The 27,390-nt window shown below is 38.8% G+C and overlaps 1 protein-coding gene, 1 non-coding gene and 1 pseudogene across 5 annotated transcripts; 1 reads left to right on the top strand and 2 right to left on the bottom strand.

Annotated features, from left to right (window-relative positions):
* Positions 1-766: 766 nt before the first annotated feature.
* Positions 767-27,390, top strand: Eif4b (eukaryotic translation initiation factor 4B). 4 transcript variants are annotated; one of them, XM_026398644.2, is made up of 15 exons: positions 767-866; positions 8,946-9,083; positions 10,582-10,790; positions 11,249-11,365; positions 14,441-14,495; positions 15,200-15,334; positions 19,767-19,904; positions 20,115-20,288; positions 22,459-22,687; positions 23,861-23,958; positions 24,951-25,164; positions 25,738-25,793; positions 26,374-26,479; positions 26,765-26,837; positions 27,206-27,390. In XM_026398644.2, the coding sequence occupies exons 1-15, from the start codon at positions 854-856 to the stop codon at positions 27,284-27,286; spliced, it is 1,836 nt and encodes a 611-aa protein (XP_026254429.1). In that variant the 5' UTR covers positions 767-853; the 3' UTR covers positions 27,287-27,390. The 4 variants fall into 4 exon arrangements, with proteins under 4 accessions (XP_026254429.1, XP_026254428.1, XP_026254427.1 ...); XM_026398643.2 differs by having other exon boundaries at positions 26,371-26,479; XM_026398642.2 differs by having other exon boundaries at positions 23,861-23,973.
* On the bottom strand, positions 20,505-20,595 carry LOC113189835 (small nucleolar RNA U13; annotated as a pseudogene).
* LOC113189834 (small nucleolar RNA U13) lies at positions 22,018-22,120 on the bottom strand. The gene has a single exon (XR_003301700.2). It is a non-coding gene; the product is annotated as a small nucleolar RNA U13 (small nucleolar RNA).

Raw genomic sequence — 27,390 nt, 5'->3', positions numbered from 1 at the left:
AGTTGCACTCAACCACCTTTTATTATACCCCATTAATTACCTTCAGAGTGGTTATCATTTCCAATATTTTATTTGTTGCTTACTGCCTGTCTTTCCCTTACTAGAATATAGCCTCCCCTGGGGCACTTTTGTTGTTATGCCCACGAGTCTGTTAACGTATGGCACGTGGCCAGTGCTCAACAAAAATCTTCACTAAATGAAATAACAATATACGATAAAATAGAACATTAGCTAGAGGAAACATGACTAGCACTCAGCTCTGAACCTAGCAAAAAACCTGGAGGATTAAAGGAAGTAAAAACCTACGACAATTACGTGTTCAATGTTACCTTCTTTTTCCTCCCAAACACGTCTAATTAAAACCATATTTACACGGTACGTTGGGCTCGTTTTGCCTTTACATAAAGTAACTTAAAAAGAAATTCAGAATTTTCCCGTTCAGAAAATCAATTGTGGCACATCCATTCTAGATTCCAGCCCGTCTCTATTCCATAGAATCAAAACCCCAACCCCGCCCTTTCCATTGAACACCCCCAGCCGGAAGCCGACACTTCACGAGACCCGGAGCTTCAGACTAGGCTCGGCAACCACGCGCAGCCCTACGTAAAGCGTGAGGAGTTTCGCGACAGCTCAGGCCCCACCCCTTTGGCCACATGTCGCACAGGTCTTCCCGTCGGACGCCGCGCCACCTCCTCGCGCTGCTTTACGAATCTAAAGCGGCGGCGCCCCGCCTCCTGTCTCAGTCCTCACCTCCCCGCCCCCTCCTACTTTCGCGTCTCCTAGCCCGACGCGCCCGCTATAATCACGTGATTGCCTCATCCGGGTCCTTTGCGTTCTCTCTCCCTCTCCCAACATGGCGGCCTCAGGTGAGTGAGCGGCCGAGCGCGGCCAAGGACTGGGCTCTGAAACCACCTTCCGGGCCTGATCCACTCATTCCTGGAGTCGGGGAGTAGGTGGCACCGGCTCCCTTCGGGCTTGGGGGCTGCGGCAGGCTGGCGGCGTGGCTGTGTTAGGTTATCGCCTCGGGATGTTTGGGGGGGAGGGGAAGGTGTCCGTCCCCTCCCCCCTCACACCCTTTTCACCCCGTCTGCGCGAGGTTGGAGTAGGCACTAATGGTGGACTCTGACTTGAATTGGAGGAGGGAGCGCTTAAGGAATCTGGGGGAGGCACGAGGCCTTCTCGTAGTCCTGAAGTACTGTGCCCGCGTGAAGGCGTGGAGGAAGGAAGGAGGCGGTTGGCGCGCGGACGTATGCACATTAGACTAGGTCTCCGAGGCGCGAGGCCGTTGCGGACAGGAGTGGGGGCTGGGGAATGGGGGGGCAGTTAGAACGCTAGCGCGAGTCGGTGGAGGGGCGGAGGAAGGCAGTGTTGCGCGTGCGCGGTAGGAAAGCCAGGGGGTAGTGGAGACGGCGCGCCTTAAAAGCATGCGCTGGAGTCCAGATGGGGAGCATTTACTCGCCGGTGTTGGGCTCCTTTATGTCCTTCCGATTAGAGAGTGTGCCTTCCCCATACTCCTCCATGAGGACTTGTGTTAGGTTTGGAGGTTGGCGCTATTAGGATTGAGGAATCCACTTTGCTGCGCCCACGTGTTGGAGAAGAGGAAGCTAGAGTGGGCACCTAGATTTCCCTCTATCCTTTTCTTGCTTCGTTTTATCAGCACAACATTTAGTGAAATCAAACTATATGCCAGGTTTTGGGAGTGGTGGCTAAAATCAGGTTCCTGTTCTTAAGGAGCTTCCATTTTGGTTGAATTATTTGCCGGGGGTGGGGTATATCACTATGGTGCAAGTTTACTTGCATTTGTAATAAACATAAGAGAATAGTAGTGGGACTTTGTAACATGCTATGACATTAATTTTAGTTTTAGGAATATAATTTATTTTCCCTGAACTGACTACATTCTGAAAAACGTGTTTTAAATTGCTGTCTCTAGACAACTCATTTCTCAACCAGGAATTTATCTTCTATATTATTACAAGGGAGCTAAGGATTATGGTATCCTTTGGAAAATGTTGACGGATTTGAGGTGCTTTTGAACATAACATTTTTGGTATACTAATTAATTAACCAAGCATTTGTATGTTTGTTGTCTCGTCGATTGTCTTATGAGGAAATGGTATCTCCCAGCTGAGGAAAATGAAAGATTTATTCAAGGTCGCACAGTTTGCAGGTGTCAGAACAAGGTTAAAATTTTAGACTCCTTATTCTTCCTCTCCAACTTGGAAGTACCAAGGTGTCATCCTAAGTTTTATTTGCTACCCAAAAGCATCATCTGAAGTTCACCAAAAATGTTTATATTTTAAGTTAATCATTCTGTAAAGTACTTTGTCCTAAATTTACCACCTTGACAGTTTAATATCAATTTAATGAAAAGTTTAGATTTCCCTTCTCCATAGTCTGTGGAATTTTTAGAGGTGGAAAACATGACGGCAATCTGTGTCCTTAGTTTAACCCTGTTCGCCAAATCCAGACTGGCTAGAGATTTGCTTCTTGTTCTTATGTATCCAAATTTCAGAAACCCTCAACTCTTAATTCTGTTCAGTAAATGTGTTTAGCTTGTACTTGTGGCTAAGCACAAGGTTACATCTTTGTCCATGCTTGAGAGACTGAAAGTTTTATCAAATTTCTTTACCCTGTCTTAGTCTTTTCCTATGACATTGACTTTGTTTTCTTGTTTTTGTTCATGGTTCTGGGGGATTGAATCCAGGGCCTCTGCATGCTAGGCAAATGCTCTGCCATTGGGTTTTGCCACCAGTCCTTATTTTATTTTGAGATGGGGTCTTGCTAAGTTGCCCAGGCCAGCCTCAAATTCAATCCTCCTGCTTCAACCTTTGGAGTAGCTAGGATTATAGACCTGCACCACCACACCTGGCTCATAAGTCTCTTTCACTGTTCATTGAAACTATTTTCAGCAATACCAGTTTTCAGTATGAACCTATTATTGACTTTCAATAACTGAAAGTATCTCAGAACTACTATCTGAGAATAATTTAAATTCCTAGGAATCTGATACATTGAGCTTGGGTGTTTAATTTTCTTAATAGACCTCTTTAAGAGAATGTTCCTTTAAAATGTGAGATTTTAGATGGACGCAGTGATGCACCCCTGTAATCCCAACAGTTCCAGAGACTAAGGCAGGAGAATTGCAAGTTCTAGACAAGCATGCACACCTTAGTGATACCTTGTCAAAAATGTGAAATAAAAAGGAATGGGAATGTAGCTCTGTGGTATAGTTCCCCTGTTTGGGGTGGGGGAGTGCATGTTTTCAGTCTTAAAATTTCTTCTTCTTTTTTTTTTTTTTTTTTTTTTTTTTTGTACCAGGGATTGAACCCAGAGGTACTTAACCACCGAGTCACATCCCCAGTCCTTTTTTTATTTTGAGATGGGGTCTCTTTAAGTTGCTTCCAGGCCTCACTAAAATTATTGAAGCTGACTTTGAACTTGCCATCCTTCTGCGTCACTCACTCAAATGCTAGGTGTCCACCACCTTGCCCAGCTTTCTTTTTTTTCTTTCAGTACTGGAGATGGAATGCAGAGATGCTCTACCACTAAGCTACATTTATCCCCAAGCCCTTTCCACCCCCCACCCCCTTTTTTTTTTGAGACAGGGTCTCAGCCTCCTGGGTCGCTAGGATTACAGGTATGCTACATGCCTCTGGCTCCTTAAATTTTCTTTGTCACTATTTTAGTCAAGTTGTTAGAGCCACTAACCTCCTGAGTCAGAGTTTCCTTGTCTGTAAAGTTTTATCTCCCCTCCCTTTACCAATCAGGAATCAAATATGTTTGATACAGGTTAACATTTAACATGCTTTAAAACTGTAAACAGTGTATGTAATCCATGTTAGGCCCTTCATTTGCATAACACTATATAATGCTATTTTGTGTGATTTTATGGGGTGGTTAGAGATTGTTTTCATGTTATAGTGTTGGCCTTCCTAGTTAAAAAAAAAATGGTTTCAAGGGTTGTCATTGTATGCTCTTCACAAATCAAATCTCATCCTCTACCATGTATTTATTCTGAGAATAGGATACTTTGGTTCAGAAAGCCAAAATTGAAAATTGTGAAAATTGAAATACAGGGCTGGGGTTGTGGCTCAGCGGTAGAGCACTCGCCTGGCACGTGTGAAGCCCTGGGTTCCATCCTCAGCACTACATAAAAATAAATAATGGTGTTGTGTCCAACTACAACTAAAAAATAAATATTTTTTAAAAATTTGAAATACAAATAGAAGTACCATCAATTAAAGTAAAACAGTATTCCTAAGATATGTCAGTGGAAAAAAGATATATACACACCCACTCTTTTAATAACAACTTTGGGGTATAATTCACAAGCCATATGTATTTTTTTATTGTTTTTAAAGGCAGTACAAGTGCTTATTTATGAGTACACACTCAAAAGTCAAGTTTCTTAGGTTTATGAGATTTGAGATACTGCTAAGATAGAGAAATGCCCAAAGCAAGAAGCTTAACTTATAATTTTATAGCTCTTAAGTGTCCCTGGAGAGGCAAGAAAAAAGCAATAGGGTATTCTCATTATGTCAAGATGAAGGAATTGGACACAGAAGAGAGATCATGAACACAGGAGGGGATGGAACTTATTAGTTCTGGCTTAGTCTTTACACTCTACTCTGCTAAAATACACAGTGCAGTAAAAGTGAGACCTCTCAACATGATATTGTGTCATTTGAAACTTTTATGACTGAGCCTTATACAGTATAATTGTTTTAATTCTGAGCACTATTATTTGGGTAAATTCATTGCATTTCTATTCTATGATCTTTGTTTAAGGAAACATGGTAATTATTAAAATAGTTTTTAATTTTAGAGAAATTAACAGGACTCGTTTTAATAACAGCTGTATTCAGATATTCATGTACTGTAAAAAATTGTGTATTGGTACTAGGGCTCAAACTTGGGTTGCTTTTCTACTTGAGGCCTTACTAAATTGCTGTGATCCTCCTGCCTCAGCCTCCCAATCAATAGGATTACACGACCCCACACAGCTAAAATTTATTCTTTTAAAGTGTAGGGTTTGGTGGCATTTTCATTACCCTGTAAACAAACTGTACTGGTTAGCAGTAATTTCCTCCTTCCCAGCCACTGTTGTACTACTGGGGATTGAACCCAGGAGTGCTCTATACTGAGTTCTGTCCTCGACTTTTTTTTATTTTGTGACAGGGTCTTGCTAAGTTGCCCCAGCTAGCCGTAAACTTGAAATCCTCCTTCCTTAGTTTCCCAGATCACTGGGATTACAGGCATACACTACCACGCCTGACAAAAATTACATGTAATTTTAGACCTTACCCTTTAACTGGGTTTTAACCTTTCTGGAGGTTTTGGTAACTAAGTAATCTAAAGAAGTCAGAGTATGTCACCAAAAAGTTGTACAAGAATGTTCATAGCAGCACTGTTTATAATGATATGATACCGTTTGTACCAAATATTCAGAGCAAATAAATCCAAAGAAAAAGTAGAATAGAGTTTGGGAGCTGGATGTGATAAATTACAGATTTAAAACCAGCCTCAGCAACTTAGTGAAACCTTGTCTCAAAATTAAGAAATAAAAGAGGCTGGTAGTATAGCCCAGTGGTAAAGCACCTCTGGGTTCAATCCCCAGTACCACCACCAAGAAAGTAATTTTTGATGAAGTGTCATCTGAATGTTGCAGGCTATACACATTTTCCATACTAGAGATAATGATGCAGAAATAGGGCTGCATTTTACAATTAAGTTTTATTGCTTATAGTATTTTAAGGTGTCTTTTGTTTGAAAATAAAGACCCAGCAGCCAGTCTAGATTTTTATCATTCCCAAAATATGTCATTTGGTGCTTTTATTATCAATACAGTAGTGTGGAAATAGGAAAAAATTGGGGGGAGTAAAATAAGGAAGCATTTTATACATGCTCCAGCCTGACAGTCCTGGGGACTCATTTTATTACAGTCATTTTCCTGCTGGTATACCTTATGTAGTACTAACATTTTCTTTTCATTTGTCCTTTCGATATTGAAGTGGGAACATTTACTTAAAACAGTTGCCTCTCCAACCAAGGGACTGTTTTGTCATCCCCCACCCCTTGAACATTTGGCAGCTTCTGGAGAAATTTTCAGGATAAGGGTAGCGGGATTTGCTACTGGCTAATGAGTAAAAGGCAAAGATACTTCTAAACATCCTACAATGCACAGGATGGCCCCCCAGTAACAAAAAATAGCCCAGTCTTAAGTGTCAGTATTTGAATTAAGAGAAGAGAAATCTTGACTTAAGAGTTGAGCTGATTATATAACTTTTTGTTGTTGTTGTTGTTTAAAGGCCTATTAAGACTACAAATATTTTTTGTTTAATGACTTCTAGACTTAAAAACCATTTTGGAAAATGTGTTATTCTAAGAGCTTATACTTAACCTTAAATAGGTTTGTAAAAAGCTTGAAATATATGGTCATGTACACTCCCCTCTCCTACCTTCAACCCTTGGTTCATATGGATTTGACCTTAGTTGGTACTTGATTTGAGGGCAGATAAAAATAATTGGGTGAATTCTGTCATTGTGGCAAAGGATTGCTATACCTGGAGCATTAACAATACTTAGAATGCGGAAGAGAACACTGATGGAATCCTAAACATATGTGGGCCTAGGTATTGGAGGAGCCAAGGGCAAATTAACAGTGGTTTAGTATGTTTTATCATGCTAATTTATTTTGAAATATCAAATAACATTAAAGTAAGAGTGTGAGGGCTGGGGTTGTTACTTAGTGGTAGAGCTGTTATGTGTGAGGCACTAGGTTTAATTCTCAACACCACACATAAATTAATTAATACATCAACAACTAAATATATATATGAAGAGTGTGAGATTTTTGTCTGTCCAAAGAGGGCGTTAGGAGTTGAAACTGAGCTACAAAATTGGTTTAAGCCAAGTCAGACCAAAGGGCAGGTTAATTCCAGAGTATGCTGTTTTGCTGTAAGATATATAATACCAAGCAAGGAGAAAAGGGGATAGTTACCTTGCTCAGATTCTTCAAACTTGACCTCATTAATGTACTGACCACCAGTTCTGTTTTATTTTGATGGCAGGACTGGATATTGGCTGATGATACTAAATTAAGCCACATGAGGGTAAGGGTCTCTGGCAGGCATCATACTTTCCCAGACACTTTTGTTTTTTCATATTTTTATTGGTAAATTATATAGTTGTACAAAATAGTGGTATTTGTTGTTATATATTTAAAGAATATGAAAATGACTAAAATAAGCCTGTGCATGGTAAGTATTTTACCTTCTGTCTTGTTCATATTAGCTTATTAAATTGCTTCTAGATCTTTGCTTATGAGCTGCAGCCATATCAGTGCAATAAGACCCAACTTCTGCATAACTACTTTCTTGTGAAGTTGTAGAATAGGTTTATAACTAGAATAGAATAGCTGTGGTCTGTTTGATCATAAAGGATACTTTGGAGCTGGTTAATCTTACTTTTGGAGCTAGATTAGTGTTAAATTATATGAGAAATACGGAAACTTCACATTTTATGGCCACCTTTTATATTATTGCTGCAAAGTTGATTTGATTTGCACATTGAGATTATAATACTTCACATTCTTATTATACAGAAGGCTGTATATTAGTAATGTTCATTGCAGACAGATCACCTTTTTTTTTTTTTTCTGGCACTGGAACTTTAAAAGACAGATACCAAGTAAGAGAGTACCTTCAGTTAAGCAAGTGGTATGTATGTCTTGGCTGAAAATAAGAAAAGAATTAGATTGTGGAGAAAGAATTTATGATTATAAAAGCCATGAAGCTGATGTTTGTTACAGCAAAGGTACTTGCTTTTTTCTTAATAGTGACTGCTGTTGGACCGTTCTAGAATTTCATTTGGTCCTTTCTGTCCTTCTGAATTAGTAGGTGATTGTGCCACCTCAGAGTTCTGAAGATAGAGAGCCAGGGTTAGACAATAAGTAGAGCCTTTAGTAGACTAAATATTTTATAAACAAAAAAATTTTTTAAATATGTTGCTTGTTGGGGTTTTATATTTTCCTTTTAATGTTATATTTCATCTTAGTATGCATTGTTAAGGTAAGGAAAAATAAATTCCTAGAGGGCTGAGAGGTTTAGTGTATGAGTTTTAAATATTTAAACGCTTGCAAATGACAGTGCAGAATTTTACTCTGGTTATGATAACCTGCCATTAAATTAATAATAAGCTTCTTTGAGGCTAGGATCCCTATGGTACAATAGGAAGAACCCTGAGTTTGGTAGGGAAAAAATAAACAAACCTGGGCTTTGATTATAGCTCTGCCATCCAGTATCTCTTACTTTAGGATAGTTCTACCTCTCTGAGACTTACATTCCTTCTCTATAAATTGGAAGTGAAGATTCCTCCCTTACATAGTTATTTTATAGGTATTCAACAATCCTTAAAAGTGTCATACAGGCTGTGTTATGGTGTAGGGATGTGTCTTGTTTATCTTTGTATCCAAGCTGCAATAAATGTTACCTATTTTAAATAGAAGTAGTTGCTACACTTAAAAATCTTAAAACTGAGAGCATAGCTCAGCAATAGAGCACTTGCCTAGCTTGTTGTGAGGATGGGTTCCATTCTAGCACCATACACAAATTTTGAGCAAATGTAACAAAGTAAAGGTCCCTCTACTGGTCATATTGCCTTGAGAGGAGTGTTGGACATTCTTCCCTTTGCCTTGCATAAATGTGTACTTTCACGTAATATGTATCCTGCAAAGTTTTTCACTTACTGTTGAATTCTTCTATTGTTATGCTTTCTGCATATTTATATCTGCCCAGTATTTCTTCACATAAGTGCCATAATCTAATCCTTTGATCAGCCTTTATGTTGCTTGCTTTATCAGTATATATAACAATATTGCATTATACAGCTCTGTAAATACCTGAGTAGTCATGTACAATCTTTTCCTTGCCTTTTTAAAACAGCAAAAAAGAAGAATAAGAAGGGGAAGACTATCTCCCTAACAGACTTTCTGGCTGAGGATGGGGGGACTGGTGGAGGAAGCACCTATGTCCCCAAACCAGTCAGCTGGGCTGATGAAACAGACGACCTGGAAGGAGATGGTAATTTTTTTTGGTTTGTTTGTTTGTTGTCATGTTTAGAATTTCAGTATCTTCTAAACAAAACCTATTCCATAACTATTTGCATTATTTGTAACGTGGAAGGGTCTTACTTTGAAGAACTTGAAATCTTAATTACGTATCCTCCAGTTGAACAGCTCTGTGGCAGGAAATAAAGTGGACATGGACAATCAAGAGAGCTTCTTGCTAGCCCTAGCTCTAGCATTGACAAACTTTTTTTAGTTTTAAGGCCTCATTTTTTTCCTTTAAAAAATAAGGACTAGATTGCGGGGTGGTTTACTAGGAATTGAACTGTGTTCTACCTCTGGCTAAATCCTAGCCCTTTTTATTTTATTTTTGCTTTGTTTTGAGCTAAGTTGCCCAGACTGGCCTCAAACTTGGAATCATCTTTCCTCATTTCCCAGGTAGCGGGGTTACTGATGTATGCCTCCGCACCTAGCCAGATTATCGTTTCCTTTCAGATCTAAAATTTTATGGTGTCCTCAAAAAGTGATGTTGCAGTATGACCTATAAGTTCTCTATACTCAGAACTGAGGACTACTTAGTCCTAGAAGTTATTAGAATGAATTTGAGATGAAAGTGGTCTGAGGGAAAGGAATCGGAACAGTAGTTATGGTGGAGAACAGAAGAGTCTCTGTCATATGGTCAAACTCTGCTTTCAGGGGGTAACCAGAAACACATAGGAAGAGTTTTGGGGGTTTTTTTGTTTTTTTTTTTTTGTGTGTGTGTGTGATGCTGAGTATCAAAACCCAGGACCTTGGGCCTGGGGTTGTTGCTCAGCGGTAGAGTGCTCGTCTTGCATGCAGCAGCACCACATAAAAATTAAATGAGTGAAATAAATGTATTAAAAAGAAGAACAGTCCTTTAAAAAAAAGAAAGAAAAAACAGGATCTAGTGCATATTAAGCTCTCTATCACTGAGCTGTGCCCCCAGCTTCTCACCATTTTTTCCTAAACTTTTTTTTTTTTTAAAGAGAGAGGGAGGGAGAGAGAGAATTTTTAATATTTATTTTTAGTTATCGGCAGACACAACATCTTTGTTTGTATGTGGTGCTGAGGATTGAACCCGGGCCGCACGAATGCCAGGCGAGCGCACTACCACTTGAGCCACATCCCCAGCCCTCCTAAACTTCTTTACTGCAGACCAATATAACATTTTTTTTCCTTTTGTGGCCTATTTTCATAGTAAAAACGGGAAATTTCACATAAGTTGAACATTCCCTAAGTGTTGATGTTTGAATTAAATTTTATGGACAGGGCTGTATGGGGGAAGGTTTAAGATGGTAAGTAATGAGTTAATTCTAACATTTCAGAAACCTCTTCTCTTAAAGTATTTTCATTACTAAGTCCCCACCTCCTTTGGGCTGTTTGTTTTCTGATTCAGTATTTTTAATATTTACCACTTAGCATGGATCCTCTTGTTCTAGAGTGGTAGTAAGGGCGTTTTCCTCTAATTTTTTTTATTGGCTTTTCTATCCTAGTTTCAACCACTTGGCATAGTAATGATGATGATGTGTACAGGGCACCTCCAATTGACCGTTCCATCCTTCCCACTGCTCCACGGGCTGCTCGGGAACCCAATATTGACCGGAGCCGTCTTCCCAAATCGCCACCCTACACTGCTTTTCTAGGGAACCTGCCCTATGATGTGACCGAAGACTCCATTAAGGAATTCTTTAGAGGATTAAATGTATGTATAAACATTTTAGACTGTTCAAAGTAATAGTCAAAGTGTAAGAGTTGTCAGTAGTGGTTAATTACATTTGGACTGAAAGAGACCCAGGTTTGAATCCAAACTGCTGTTTTACCATCCGTGGCCTTAAACAAATTACTGTCTGAAACTAGATGTTGAAGGTAGTGACTAAAATTAACTATGGAAGGGCAGTTGCTCTTAATTTATAAAACCACAGAAAATTATAAAAATAACAGAAGGAAGCAAAGTCAGAGATAAAAGGAATACAATGAAAACATTTTAGGTGTGGTTTTTTGTTTTTTTGTTTGTTTGAGGAAGATAATTCATATGGTTCAGAATTCAAAAAATGTAATAGGCCATGTCTTTTCTGTTTATCTACACTCATCTTCCTCCTGAAGAAAGAGAAAGGTTCTTGTGTATTCTTCAGAGAAATTTATTGTGTTTTACTCATACAGATCAGTGCAGTGCGTTTACCACGTGAACCCAGCAATCCAGAGAGGTTGAAAGGTTTTGGCTATGCTGAGTTTGAGGACCTGGATTCCCTGCTCAGTGCCCTGAGTCTCAATGAAGAGGTAAAGAAATTAAGGGTAGGGGTTTGGGGTGGGAGCTCACAAATCTCATATTTATCAAATGGGTTTGTTTGCTTTTGTTTTTATTTTTGTTTGCAGTATTGGAGTTAAACTCAGGGCCTCTACCACAGAGCTACACCCTCAGTCCTTTTTTAAAAAATTTTGTTGCCTGGGCCAGCCTTGAATTTGCAGTCCTCCTGCCTACAAAGTAAAAATCCCTAGGATTTAGAGTATAGGCCCAGGGCTAGGATTGTAGCTCAGTAATAGAGCACTTGGCCTAGGACTTGTGAGACACTGGGTTTGGTCCTGAGCACCACATAAAAACAAACAAGTTAAGATGTTAAAAAAAAAAAAAAAAAAGAGTATTCGGTCCAGGCTAAGACAGGAGGGTTTAAAGCTAGCCTCAGCAACTTGATGAGACCCTGTCTCTAAGGGCTCAGGGTGTGGCTTAATGGTTGAGTGTCCCTAAGTTCAATCCCCAGTACCCCCCCTTCAAAAAAAAAGAGTATAGGCCCAGATCAAACTGATACTTTTTAGTTTGGATGTACAGCTGTTTCAGAGATTCCCATAATATTCACAAAGAAGAACCCAAAATACCGTAACATTTAACATCTAGCAAGTCACACTTCAGCAAGTATAGTGATTCATATAATTCAAGGAGGTACTTAACATGTAAAATTGGCAGAAACTCAACACACTAAGTATCCATTAAAATCTACACTGATGGAGGGGCTGGGGTTCTGGCTCAGCAGTAGAGCAATTGCTTTGCATGTGCGAGATCTGGGTTTGATCCTCAGCATCACATAAAAATAAATAAATAAAGGTATTGTGTCCAATTATAACTAAAATAAATATTTAAAAAAATCTACACTGATGGGGCTGGAGTTGTAACTGAGTGGTAGAGTGCTTGCCTAGCATTTGTGAGGCACTGGGTTCAATTCTCAGCACCACATATAAAGATCCATCAATAACTAATAAAAATATTTTTAAAAATAAAGGTATTGTGCCCATCTACAACTTTAAAAAATATATTTTAAAAAGCTAAATTGATTAACTCAAATGTATTGCCTCAGATCTTATAAAAGGCATTATCTCAGGTCTGAGGTTGTGTAGCTCAGTAGTAGAGCACTTGTCTAGCATGCACACGGTTCCTGTTTTGATCCCCAGCAACACATATACATTCACATAGCACTGTCTGATTTTTGGGAGTATTGTAATGATGTTTTTTGGTAATTAAAGAGGATTGGAAACATTTCTTACTAGAGTGTCATTGGTAATGTATGTTCCTAGAAATGTTTTCTGGAAAGACAGTCAACATTAAGTCCTTACACTTGGCCGAGTTTTTTTGTTGTTGTTTGTTTGCTTTTGTTTTAAACTGGGGCTTGAACCTAACTTTACCACTGAGCTACAGTTCCAGCCCTTTCATAAATTTTAAGACAGGGCCAGACACAGTGGAACATACCTGTAATCCCAGCAGCTTGTGAGGCTGAGGCAGGAGGATTATGAATTCAAAGCCAGCCTCAACAACTTAGTGAGGCCCTAAGCAATTTAGTGAGACCCCATCACTAAATAAAACATAAAAAGGTCTGGGGTTGTGCTCAGTGGTTAAATGCCCCTGTTTTCAATCCCTGGGTCCCCCCAAAAATAAAATAAATTTTAATGCACGGTCTCAGTAAGAAGTTGCAGAGTTGCTTGGGGCCTCTCTAAATTGCTGCAGCTACCCTCAAACTTGCCATCTTCCTGTCTCAGCCTCCTAAATTGCTGGGATTACAGGTGTGCACCACTGTATCTGACATTCCTTCTGTCTTTTAACATAGCTCAGAAGTGTTTTCCTACCCGGAGACCCAAGACAGTTTGTACTTAGGAAGGGGGGAATGGTTTTTTGTTCCCTTTTGACTACAGAAACAAAGGAACCTGTCAGTTTTTCTTAGAAAGGCAATTTCCTGAGCCATAATTCTCTAGTTCAGACCTGACATTAGACATGATTGAAATAAATGCCTATTACAATACATTTACTCTCTTAATGTTGAATACCATCATGGTAATCTGAAGGTCAGTATCAAAGAGGGATAAAAAATTATTTAATATATATGAAGAGCTAAGGTTGCTCCAGAGTTTTTTCTTCCTGGATCATTTTCAGATTTCATTAACATTGCTTAATAGTCCAGATGAGAAAATACCAGCTGGGTGCAGTGGTACATGCCCGGCAACTTTGGAGACTGAGGCAGGAGGGTGGGAAGTTTGAGGCCAGCCAAGGCACTTAGCAATACTCTGTCTCAAAATAAAAAATACAGTGGACTGGGGATAATAGTTCAGTGGTAAGGCATCTCTGGGTTCAATCCCCAGTACCACAAAAGTAAAAGAATACCATGGTTGTTACTGTCTAAAGTTGGTTGGATTAACTATTAAAATATTATTATGGTTCAGCTTAGGAGTTACTTTATTATTTAGGGATTTCATCATAGTGGTATTTTACATAATTTGGGGTGTTATTATTAAAAGTCATTGTTATCCTTCATCTATTGATTCTACTATGAAATGTGGAAAAATTAACAGTAGAATTAATTGGGCTCAAAGCAGTTAAATAATGATGTAGGAGGGATATTATAGTTCCTGGAGGAACTGATTTATCTGAAGGCAATACTGCGTGAAAGAACCCAAGAACACTTTATGCAGTTTTGCTTTATGTAGTTTTGAATAAATAATTGCTTTGACATCAAATATGAATTTTATTTAACTAAATGAGAATTCTAATTCATTATGCTTGATAGATTGCCTTTGATAATTCAAAAATTAATTCTGTTCTGTAAATTTTGGCTTTGTAAAAGTAGTAAAATAATTGGCTTGATATTCATTTAGGGCCAATTTAAATTTTGTGACTTTTAAGAGGTTATTCAGTTTTCGGTCTTTATAAAGGCTTCTTTAGCCAACAAATTAGGCGTGTTGGCTAGATTACAGTGTTTTTCCTTTATCTTCCTCCCCCTAGTGCTTCCGCTATGCCCAGACGTTCAAGGTCACTCAAATGGGATTTGTGCATAATGGGGCGAAAGGTTGGTTAATATGGTCCTATGCTCTCAGTCTCTAGGTAACAGGAGAATTCGAGTGGATGTTGCTGATCAAGCACAGGATAAAGGTAAGAAAACTGGTAGAACTTTGGTAGTGGTCCAAGAATGACAAAGCAGAATAGAAATAGTGGTGAGCCTATCTGAATCTGAGTCATAGTTCTCAATCAGTTTTGTTCCATATGGGACTTAACAATATGTTTGAGGGCATTTTGTGTTACAACTGAAGGGAGTGATGTTGGTATCTAATAAGTAGAATCCAGGGATTGATCTATAATATGTAGGACAGCCCTTCCACATTCAGTAATTATTCAATCCAAAATGTTAATAGAACATATAAGAAGGGGCTGGGGATGTGGCTCAAGCGGTAGCGTGCTCGCCTGGCATGCGTGCGGCCCGGGTACAATCCTCAGCACCACATACAAACAAAGATGTTATGTCCGCCAAAAACTAAGAAATATTTAAATAAAAAATATATATATATAAGTACTAGATTAGCTGTCTAGCAGTATATTGAGCACAAGAGGGACCTCATTCATGTATGTTTCAGGAACTCCTGGCCTACACAGACTATGAGAGAGAGAAGCATTCAACCAATAGAAATAATGTGAGGAAAAGAATGACCTGGTTACATTGGAAAGTACTCTTACGGGGCCTGGGGAACTTCATGATGACAGTGTGATATAAAAGAGGGATTATTATAGTGGTGTTTTGCTGTGTGAGAAACAAGATGTCTTTATGAGGTATCTTGTGGTTTTTTGTTTTTACTCTATAGATAGGGATGATCGTTCTTTTGGCCGAGATAGAAATCGGGATTCTGACAAAACAGACACAGACTGGAGAGCCCGACCTGCCACAGACAGCTTTGATGACTATCCGCCTAGAAGAGGTGATGACAGCTTTGGTGACAGTAAGTTTGGGTTTTTGTTTGTTTTTTAATAGTTTTTTAGTTGTAGATGGACACGATACTTAGTAATTTATTTATTTTAATGTGGTGCTGAGGATCAAACCCAGTGCCTCATATATGCTAGACAAGTGCTCACCACCTATCCAAGAAGAATTGGTAGATACATAAGGAGAATTCACTTTCATGAAGAAACACAACAGATAAGCTAGTGAGGCCAAGTAAGAGTTGAGCAAGGTGGCTATGTGAAGAACTTTCCTGCAAGCATCAACTGCCTTACTACATACAAACAAATAATAAAAATGTCATTTTCATAGCCTGAAACCTTAATGGGGATAATTATATGATTATTAACAAAAATACGTGAAAAAATTAATGCTGTTTATAATGTTTGGAAAGTAATGGAATGCTTTATCACCTAACATTACAACAACAAGAATAGAATTTAAAACCTGTTACACTGAGGGAAGAAAACATGTATGTATAAAAATCTGAAAAGAGTAATGTGTAATGTTAATACTAATACATTGTAAAATTATAAAAATTTACATGGTAATATAACTACCCTCATGATTATAGATAGGGGTTAGGGATACTGTTAAATTTGTAGTATATTACTTTATTTTGTACTACAGATTGAACCCAGGATTCTTTACTACTAAGTTATATATAGCCAGCCCTTTTGTTTGTTTGTTTATTTATTTATTTATTTATTTTTTGGTAGTGCTGGGGATTAAACTCAGGGCCTTGTGCATTTGAGGCAATAATTGCCTTTTTTAATATTTGAACTATTTTAAATAAAAAGAAATATGAACAAATTCACAAGCATTTTAGTGTTGCGTGAAATTTGTTGAAGTCTGTATCAAATGAGATTGGGGTCACAATAATTCCTTTTAGAGGGAAGTTTTCATTAATAAGTTATAGAAGGAGGGCTAGGGTTATGGTTCAGTGGTAGAGCACTCGCCTAGCGCGTGCAGGGCCCTGGGTTCAATCCTCAACACCACATAAAAATAAAAAAATTAAGGTATTGTGCCCAACTACAACTAAAAAATAAATATTTAAAAAGGATGTAGGAGGAGGAGGAAGGAATGAAAAGTCAAAAAGAAGTTTATAATCTGACTTTATCATCTAGTGTATATAACCAACAAAGCCTTGGGGAGAACTACACTTCTCTTCAGCATTATGCAAGACATTCTATTGATAATAGAAAGAAATGGCTCTTGAAAGAAAAAGCAGATGAACCAAGGGTCCTGTTTTGAGTCAAGGAACATGACTATTTTCTCCCCTGGCACCTTAAGGGAATTTAAAGCAAGCTGGATGGATAATAAGAAAGTGAGTATGCTGCTGTTACTCAAAGCTGCCCCAAAGTCAGCTTTTAATTAACATGAGTTAGAAGTCCCAGATGACACCTATAGAGCAAAGGTCCCTATCTGATATATTAGGCCAAGGTTGGGGGGAAATGTTAACTACAAGATCTCAACAGCATACACTAATGTGTTTCATTTCTTTCGTGAGGGAGTTCTAGACATTGAACCCCAGGGCACTTAACCACTGAGCCGCATCCCCAATCCTTTTTAATTATTTTTTTATTTTGAGGCAGGGTCTTGCTAAGTTGCTTAGGACCTCACTTAGTTGCTGAGGCTGGCCTCAACCTTGCCATCATCTTGCCTCAGCTTCCCAGCAGCTAGTATTACCACACCCATCTAATGTGCTTCATTTTGTGTATGTGAGTGTGTGTGTGTGGTGTGGTGGGGATTGAACCCAGGGCCTTGTGCATGCAAGGTAGGCACTCTACCAACTGAGCTCTACCCCTAGCCCAAATGTGCTTCATTTTTATTAACATTAGCTTTCCTTCAATTTTCTATAAGTTTTAAAATACCAGGGAATGTTATGTCTCATCACATAGAAAAAAATGATGTGTTTCTAGAAAGAAATTATTTAAAAGGCAGTGATGACATAAGTAAGATATCTGTATCACCTACACAAAAGAAAACTGGAAGATCTGATATCAGATTGCTGGAGCCAAATAGTGAACTATCCCTTTTATCCTTGACTTCTACTTCCCAGTCTGCCACTAGAGCTACTACATTCCTTATATAGATTTCTGGGGTTGGGTGTCTGGCTTAATGGTGAAGAGCTTGCTTGGCATGCATGAGGCCCTGGGTTTGATCCCAGCACTTCTAAAATAAGAGACTAACAAATTTCCATTTACGGGGGCAGGGGCTTCTAATACTAATAAGAATGTGTATGCATGTATATAAAGTACAGTTTGTAGCATACTTTTTATCAAATGTGAATACATTTAGTAAATGTGATTGTTTTAATAGATAATTTAGATGGAGTCTTAGAACTTATTTGATTTATAGCTTATTTGCTTCACATTTTACTGTTGTAAACAATATTGCAGTGAATATTCTTGTATGTGTATCTTTATTATAAATCAGTTTTTTAGAAATTGATTTGTCCCAGAGAGCCTTGGTTTTAAATCTGTTATGCATAATTGCAAAATAACTTTCACAGTGCACTATTGTTTTAAACAGTGATCAGCAGTGCAGGAATTGACTTATATCCCTAAACTTTACCATTTTGCCATTTTGGCTATAGAAAACAATATTCTATTAGTTTCCATTACTTAAAAGATCAGTTTTTTAACAGTTACATGTCATACTTTTATCACTGTTTGCCTTTCAGATTTATGGTTTGTATGTTTTCCCCTGCTAGACTTTTTAAAACAAGTCTTTGGATCTTTGGTATAAAAGCATGGAAAATTCCAACTGTATTTTGCTAATGTTGTGTGCTTTTTTTCCCTCACTGCTATACCCCTCCCTCCCAGACATGGTCTCAGATTTGCAATCTTCCGGTCTCAGTTTTCCAAGTACCTGAAATTACAGGTGTAGATCATTGCACCTAACTGTGCTTGGGGGTGGGGAGCAGGGGTAAATACCCCTTTTTAACTTTTTGGAAATTTATTATTGTATATGTAGACATTTTTACATCTCCCCACCACCACCCAAAAAAAAAAGTGTTAACCTAGCAAAATTAAGAAAAATATAATTCTCTGACATGGATCACAAGTGTAGGGTCATGTAACTGTCCTGTAATAAGGTGTTTATAAATGGAACTCAGCCTAGTTTTACCATAACCATTAGCACTCAAAAATTTTTAAAAGCTTCTGAATGCATAATATAAGGAGAAATGTTTATATATGTAAGCCAAATCTATTTTAATGATATTATTTCTATTACACTACCTTGGGTTTTGCATTAGTGAATATGACCTAAGATCCCATTTTTTGGCGGGGGGACCTTGAACATTTCGTAACTTAATCAGTCACCGAGGTTTCACTAAAAGTTACCATGGTGGAGTGAAGTCAGGGATCACATTGATTTCACCAGGATTATTTTAATATATCAAAGGGGGGGTTACTATGCTAGACAAAATTCTAAGGAAAAATGCTACTAGAAATGTATGCATCATCATTGAGTCCAGTTGCCATAAGACATCTTAGCATATTCATAGCATTTTTTAATACCAAAAAAGGCACATCCACTTAAAGGTTTGAAAATGTTTTTTTCTAGATTTATAATTTAAATATCTTTAGGATGGATACTAGGTATATCAGTTTATAGTGGCATTTGAAATTAAATGGATTTACTGAAAAGGATCAGTCTTTTGTCTTCCATTGAATGATTTTATAGGATATGATTGTTCAGATTTTCTTCTTACTAATAATAGTAAGGGTGAGGGTGATAAGGCAGGTTTTGAGTTTTTTGGTACTACTGAAAACTGCAAGTCTTGGCTATACTTAGCCATAACTTGGTACAAAAAGCCTGAGTAGCTTGTGTGTACTAATGAATTGGTAGAAGGCTGCTCATGTTTGCTTTGTTAATTGCCTCAGGATCTCTCTTTTAAAATAAACTGTTTTAAGAGGAACAGAAGGGAAATCTGCTACCTCTTTTATATACAGTGTGAATCTCAGGGGATTTCCAACATACCCTCCTGTAAGGAGGAGAGTAAACAGGACTGGAGTGGTTAAGGGCCTCTAGGAACTTAACTGCTCCCATAGGAAAGGAATTGGTCAACGTTGGGCCAGCAGGTTTTTGGCTGAACTGTTACCTGCCTTTCTCACCCAGTAAATCAATCCCTGTACTTGTTTTCCTCTTTGAAACAAGTCTTGGTTACCTAATTATATTTTTATTATTATAACTTTAAACATGAAAGTTATTCCTCTAAATTCATAGCAGGGGCCTTACTCTTTGCTTGAATCAAATCATTCCAGATCAGACTTGCCCTTGGTTTAGTATAGATAATTGGCTTTAAGGTGGTTTTCGCAACAATGAGATAGCAGTGAAGAGGAACTCATGATCCAATCTATTACTGTTTTTACAAGGAGAAAAAAAAAGGAATGGTGTTACATGTCTCTTTTTTTTTTCTCTAGAGTATCGAGATCGCTATGATTCCGACCGATATCGGGATGGCTATCGGGATGGCTATCGTGATGGCCCACGCCGGGATATGGATCGATATGGGGGCCGGGATCGCTATGATGACCGAGGCAGTAGAGATTATGATAGAGGTAATTATAATATAATTCAATTAAAGTTCTTTGTTTTAAGAACTCATTCTCATGTATTGTTTTTTTTTGTTTGTTTGTTTGTTTTTGTTTTTTAATTTGGGGTTTTGGGGGGGTTTGTTGTTCGTTGTGTTTTGGTTTTCTTGTTGTTATTTATTTGTTTGCCCTAAACCCCCCCCCCCCCTTGGTGACAATTTGTGATGTTATTTACAGGCTATGATTCCAGGATAGGCAGTGGCAGAAGAGCATTTGGTAGTGGGTACCGAAGGGATGATGACTACAGAGGAGGTGGGGACCGTTATGAAGACCGATATGACAGACGAGACGATCGGTCGTGGAGCTCCAGAGATGATTACTCTCGGGATGATTATAGGCGTGATGATAGAGGTAAACATTTTCTTTTTGCATTTAGACACTGGGAAATTTGCAGTTGTAAATTAACATTTGTGCCCACTTCCAGTGTTTGGAACATAATTTATGCATTGCCACAGAACTTAGAAAAACATTGGAAAAGATGACGTGATAGAAATAAAGTCGAATTTTTTCATCTCATATGTAAAGCAAATAAATTGTTTTAATTAAAAAACTACCATTTTCTTCTCCTGTCAGATGAGTAATGTGCCAAAGTTAAAGAGAGGTACACCTCAACAATGGCATAAACACCTAATTATCACACTTATGAACCACAAAGAATCACATTCTTAAAATCAAGATAATTTTGTCTAGTAGTTGATAGTGGCTGAAAATTTCATCCTGGGTAAAAGTAAACAAGATTAAAATTTATTGAAAAATTAAAAATGTTAGGCTTTCTTTTCTTTTTGGTGGTGGTGTTACTGGGGATTGAACTCAGGAACACTCAGCTGCTGTACATCCCTAGCTGTTTTTATTTTTAAATTGCCCAGGCTAGCCTCAAACTTGTCCTTCAGCTCAGCCTGAATTACTGGGATTATAAGTGTGTGTCACTGTGCCCAGTTCTGTCGTGTTGTAATATCATTTCATAAATTATATTTGAAACAGGTGGTGTTACAGGCACTGTGGCATATGCCTGTAATCTCAGTGGCTCAGGGAGATCAAAAGTTCAAAGCCAGCCTCAGGAATTGAGCAAGGTCCTAAGTAACGCAGCAGGACCCTGTCTCATATATATATATAAAAAAGGGCTGAGGATATGGCTCAGTGGTTAAGTGCCCCTGGGTTCAATCCCTGGTACCAAAAAAGATAATAGGTGGTGGTAAACTCTTTTCTCAAAGGAAAGGGAAAGAAGTAAAAATACTAGGTAGCGCGCTCGCCTGGCATGCGTGTGGCCCAGGTTCGATCCTCAGCACCACATACAAAGATGTTGTGTCCGCCGAAAACTAAAAGAAAATGTTAAAAAAAAAAAAAAATATATATATATATATATATATAAAGCCTGGTCTCATTGTTGATAACTGGCAATATGAGGTTAAAAACCAAGCTGGGTATAGTGATCCCTACCTGTAATCCTTGCTGAGCAAGAGGATCACAGGTTCAAAGTCAGTCTCAGCAACTTAGCAAGACCCTGTCTCAAAATAAGAAATAGGCTGGGGATGTTGCTCAGTGGGTAGCACCCCTGGGTTTGATCCTTGATACAAAACGGGGAAAGGTTTTGTTGATTATAGTGCTTTGTGCCACAATGGATGTTTCTTAACTAATTAGGATTAAGATTTTTAAAATGCCCCTGGTATATTGTATTATAAATCCTGATTTTTTACTTTTTATATTGGAATTGAACTTTGCCCAAAGCTTTATTTTTATCCACTATTTTCTCTTAATTCCAATTAGTGTTTTTGGGGTCACTCTACCACTGAGCTCTTCTGCAGCCCTTTTTATTTTGAGATAGGGTCTTGCTGAGTTGCCCAAGTTGGCCTCAAACTTAGAATCCTCCTGCCTCATCCTTCCAAGTAACTGGGGTTACTGGCTTGCACCATCATACCTGGCTTTATCTTCAGAGTATTCTGGCAGCAAGGATGAAATCTACTTCCCTCGGGGTTCAGGTTATATTCAAGAGTCTTCCTTATTATTACAAGCTTGTTCTATACCTGTTGAAAGTCACTCATCTTCCACAGCCCATTCTATCCCACCCCGCTTTTTCTTCTCCTGTCAGGTGAGTAATGTGCCAGTGTTATAGCAAGGCTTAAAGAGAGGTACATCTCAACAACAGCATGAAAATTCAATCATCACACTTATGAACCACAAAGGATCACATTCTTAAAATCAAGATAATTTTGTCTAGTAGTTGATTATGGATGAAAATTTCTTCCTGGGTAAAAGTAAATAAGATGATTCATTTACTACTTAAATTTGTATCTTTTGGAGGGCCTTTCCTGCAGTCTCTGTCATAGACATGGTAGAGGAAAGAGTAATGGAACTTTATGTTTAAAGCTACCCATTTTCCGATCTCCCGTTCTCTTCTGGGTTGACTGGGCCACTAACCTGAATCCCATGTAGCATTTCATGAGAGCTGTGTCTTTGGAATCTGGCTTCCAGCCATTAGCTTATGATGATTTGGAACTATTACTTAGAGTTTCGTTTAACTTAGGTCCCCCCCAAAGACCTAAACTGAATCTAAAGCCTCGGAGTACTCCTAAGGAAGATGATTCCTCTGCTAGCACCTCCCAGTCCAGTCGAGCAGCTTCCATCTTTGGAGGGGCAAAACCTGTTGACACAGCTGCTAGAGAAAGAGAAGTAGAAGAACGGCTACAGAAGGAGCAGGAGAAATTGCAGCGCCAGTTGGATGAGCCAAAACTAGAACGGCGGCCTAGGGAGAGGTGAGGTGTTTTTGTTTGTTTGTTTGTTTGTTCTGTTTTGGTATTAGGGTTTGAACTCGGGGCCTCATGCATGCTAGGCAAGCACTCTATACCACTGAGCTACATCCCTAGTCCAATAAAGTTATATTCAGTTACAGATTTTTCATTGGTATTTTTAGTGCTGCTTAATGGGGGCATTTGGGAAATTTGTGGTTCTTGTTGTCACTGATAAGCATTTAGTGGGCTCTGCAGTGTATGGAACAGTTTTATACAATACAGAGTGTCCTATCTTTCATTATTTTAGAAAGGCCTTTGCTTTTGCTGCCACAAATGGAAATTTGTGGCAGTTTAATATAAAAATAAGCAAATTGTGGCCTGTGTCTGTTTGGTTTTTTTGGGTTTTGTTTTTTAGGTTTTTTTCTTAATACTTTTTTTTGTTTTTTAAATACTTGTTTATTTTAATTGTAGTTGAACACAATACTTTTTATTTTATGTGGTGCTGAGGATTGAATCCAGGGCCTGGCGCTTGCTAGGCGAGCACTCTACCACTGAGCTACAACCCCAGCCCCCTCCCCGCCCGTCTGTTTTTGTAGAGGAGCTTTAGTCCTTCAAGAAAAAAACCTGACACCCAGTTTTATTCTATATAGAATAAAACTCCACAATGGTACAATAAGTGTAAAATTCAGAAAATTTTTGCGTCATCTATAGAAATGATGTTGAGATTAATAAAAATTACATTTACTTCTTTTCAAGTTATTGATTGGCATAGAAAATGTTTTTTCTCTTGTGTTAAGTGTAGGCTAGGAATTCACTTGCATTGATTTTTGTGTGTATATACTTAGAACTATATTATCTTCTAAGTGTTATTTCAGGGTAGTAATCATTACACAAGTATTTAAAAAGTGTATTTTTAATTTTTTTATATTTTTTTTGGTTGTGATGGACCTTTATTGTATGTGGTGCTAAGAAATGAACCCAGGGCCTCATGCATGGCAAGCACACTACACTGAGCCACAACCCCAGCCCCAAGGATTTTCTTAACCTTTTAGTTTGAAGAAAAGTATTCTCATGCACCCATAGAGGCAGCAAGTCTGATAAAATAATTGCTGGTTCTTAAGGGTCAGCATGGGTCCAAAGGAGCCTTCTTTAAGTTGCACACAATGTATTTTTTTGTTATAAATCTCTTTTGTACAGACACCCAAGCTGGCGAAGTGAAGAAACTCAGGAACGGGAACGGTCAAGGACAGGAAGTGAGTCATCACAGACTGGAACCTCAGCCACATCTGGCAGAAGTAAGTCAGACCCTGGTGGGTATCACATTATTGCTATTTTCAATAAACTGCCCATAACGAAAGTATGCAGAGATTGTGCATTATTAAATTCAGCTAAATTCTGAGTTGCATGTCCTGATCTGGGTATTGGGAATTGAACCCAGGGGCACTTTACCATTGATCTATATCCCTAGATGGTTTTTTGTTTTGTTTTTAATTTTTAATTTTGAGGTAGGGTCTTGCTAAGTTCCTGTGGCTGGCCTTGTATTTGGGATCATCCTGCCTCCCCAGTTGCTGGTATTACAGTCATCCACAATCAAGCCCAGCACATAACTATTTGTTAACATACATGCAGTCGTTATTTTTCCTATTCTCTGTGCATCAGTAAAGCATTTTCTTAAAATTACATATGTGAGGACTGGGGATGTGGCTCAAGCGGTAGCGCACTCACCTGGCATGCGTGCGGCCCGGGTTCAATCCTCAGCACCACATACAAACAAAGATGTAATGTCCGCCGATAACTAAAAAAAATAAATATTAAAACTCTGTCTCTCTTTTTTAAAAAATTACATATGACAATCATAGTTTAGGGATCATTGATTAGCAGCCAAAATAGGTTCTTCATTTAAGAATGATTATGGAAAGCATTAAATGTGGATGTGGACCATTTTCTACCCTGTTGTGAATCCTGGTAGGTGCTAAGAATAAGTCTGTCTTGTGTCTTGTTCTTTCATGTCTTGTCTTGATCTTTCCACTGTTTTGGGGTGAGACTTTTACTGGGGATTGCACTCAGGGGTACTTGACCACTGAGCCATGTCTCTAGCACGCGCGCCCCACCCCCCTTTTTTTTTTTTTTTAAGAGAGTATCTCACTGAGTTGCTTAGTGCCTCACTTTTGTTGAGTCTGTCTGGCTTTGAACTCTCCATCCTCCTGACTCGGCCTCCTGAGCTGCTGGGATTATAGGCGTGCACCACTACCCCCAGCTGAACTCCTTCCCACCCTTGACTTCACAGATGCACGAAGGAGAGAGAGTGAGAAGTCTCTAGAAAATGAAACACTCAATAAGGAGGAAGACTGTCACTCTCCAACTTCTAAGCCTCCCAAACCTGATCAGCCTCTAAAGGTAATGCCAGCCCCTCCACCCAAGGAGAATGCGTGGGTGAAGCGAAGTTCTAACCCTCCTGCTCGATCTCAGAGCTCAGACACAGAGCAACAATCCCCCACAAGGTGAGTCAGCTTGAAAGAGCAGCTGGTTAGCCTGGGATAATAAATGTAATACAACTATGGAAAATGTCCTTTGGATGATGGACTGTGTATAAATGTTCTCTTGGTTCTCAGTTCAGATTCATAGGTATACTGCTGTTGGCTCATAAGAGCCAATTCCATTTTCTGGACTTTTGATAGCCAGTCATCACTCTAGTGTCTTGAAGTCAGTCATGGTGGGAGTATTTTGCCACGTGAATCTGCAAATGCTTACATGAATTACTCCTTTCCCTGCCACATATTGGCAGTATAGCAATGAGAGTTCACTTCACTGAAGCCTTAGATCTTTAAGTCTTTCCTCTTTTGTATATAAGGGGTACTACCACTAACCTTGTACAATTGTGATAGAAGAGATTCTAAGTAGCAGTTAATGAGCATATTATTGCTTTCATTTTTTTTTATTTTAGTAGTCTATAACATTAACAATGGGACTTCTTATTTTCTGTAAAGCTTACTGCATGTGCAGAGTAATCGTAAGTTTCTTACATGTTCTTTTCCCTAAAACAAGGGATGATTGTGATCATATTTCCCTTCTAGTGGTGGGGGGAAAGTAGCTCCAGCTCAGCCATCTGAGGAAGGACCCACAAGGAAAGGTAAGACCATACCTAGGGTAAAATGTTTTCATCTAGAGGGCTAAATGAAAAGACATCCATAATAAACCCCCAGACCAAGAATCAAGAAGCTTGGATCCTTGTCTTTATTTATTTATATTTATGTGGTGCTAAGGATTAAACCCAGCGCCTCACACATGGTAGTTAGGCAAGCGCTTTACCACTGAGCCACTGCCCCAGCCCCAACCTGGGATCAGTGTCTCTTGCTTTCCCAAAAGCTTTGTGTTGAAACTGTTAGATATCTACCTTTTCCTGCCAGGAGAGGGCAGGAGTGACCTCTGCAGAGAAAGTGTGAAGCCTTGCCCTTTCTTGGTAAAACATTTCTTTGGAAGCAGGGAGAAATTAGACGGAAATTAACATATTTATAGCAGGGTAAGTCCAGATTGGAAATGTCACCAAGAGCAAGGTCAGAGTTACTACAGAACATCATAGCCCTTGTTTCCAGATAGCTTTTTCAGATTAATAAAGCCTATAAGTGGGACTTTTTTCTACTTGAGGATAACCCAGGACGAGAAGAGTGGTTATTTCACTTGTCTTTGTTTTTGTATTTCTGCTCAAGCAGACGATAATAAAATAGATGGAATGAGTGTCCCAAAAGGCCAAACTGGGAACTCCAGCCGTGGTCCAGGAGATGGAGGGAACAAAGATCACTGGAAGGAGTCAGATAGGTATGCATATTTTCTTTCTCATCATTTGCAAATTTTTTATGTGGTTTTAGATGCATGGGTCTTTGTGATAGAAGTTCTTGGTTAGCCAAACACTGCCAGATTTCTCATTTCAAACAAACTAAAGTCAACCCAAAACAAACAGTTACATTAAGAGAATGTGATGTCCAGATAGCACGAACAGTTGATAAGGATGTACTTGTTTTGGGTCAAAACTACATTCTTGTGTCTCTGTATGTTGGGGGAGTCCCCTCCCAAAGATGTGATTTTATGCTTACATCCCTGCAGGAAAGAGGGCAAAAAGGATCAAGACTCCAGATCTGCACCTGAGCCAAAGAAACCTGAGGAAAATCCAGCCTCTGTAAGTGTTACTGGCTTAACCTCAACTTCTCAGCTTCCTTTGGCCATTGGCCTTCTTTACATTTGGGACTGCAGAGTGGTTGGAAATAAGACATTGGTCTTAGTTCAGACTAATGAAAAAAGTTGAGATGAGCTTTCCCCCCCTTGTCACATTTACTGCTCTCATGCTCTTGCAAGGTAAAGGTGATGTAAGATAGAACACATGTGCTTCTGGCCCTCTTTCTAACAACTCTGCTAGAAATGCTATGAGCAAGCCAATGGGTGTAGTCTTTACTGTCATCCCCATTTGCCAAAGTATTTGCATTCTGTCTTGGATTTTGATGTGGGAATCCAAGGTCTTCGTTATCTTGTCACTGTCTTCTGTTACAGAAGTTCAGTTCTGCAAGCAAGTATGCCGCTCTCTCTGTGGATGGTGAAGATGAAAATGAGGGAGAAGACTACACTGAGTAGACCTCTGCGTCCTGTGCTTTCTCCTAGTCTCTCCACCCTGGAACATTCAAGAGCAAATCAAACCTCTATCCAGACAAGACAAATAAAACTCACCATCTCCTGGA

Source organism: Urocitellus parryii, chromosome 5 (genome assembly GCF_045843805.1).
Source record: "Urocitellus parryii isolate mUroPar1 chromosome 5, mUroPar1.hap1, whole genome shotgun sequence".
NCBI classification, from domain to species: domain Eukaryota; kingdom Metazoa; phylum Chordata; class Mammalia; order Rodentia; family Sciuridae; genus Urocitellus; species Urocitellus parryii.
This window is presented reverse-complemented; position numbering and strand designations above follow the sequence as displayed.

Excerpts from the sequence above, each read along its gene's own strand:
- Eif4b (XM_026398641.2), top strand. Across the intron at positions 9,084-10,581 it reads AGACGACCTGGAAGGAGATG|TTTCAACCACTTGGCATAGT; the intron begins GTAATTTTTTTT and ends TTTCTATCCTAG. Across the intron at positions 25,165-25,737 it reads GAGCAACAATCCCCCACAAG|TGGTGGGGGGAAAGTAGCTC; the intron begins GTGAGTCAGCTT and ends TTTCCCTTCTAG.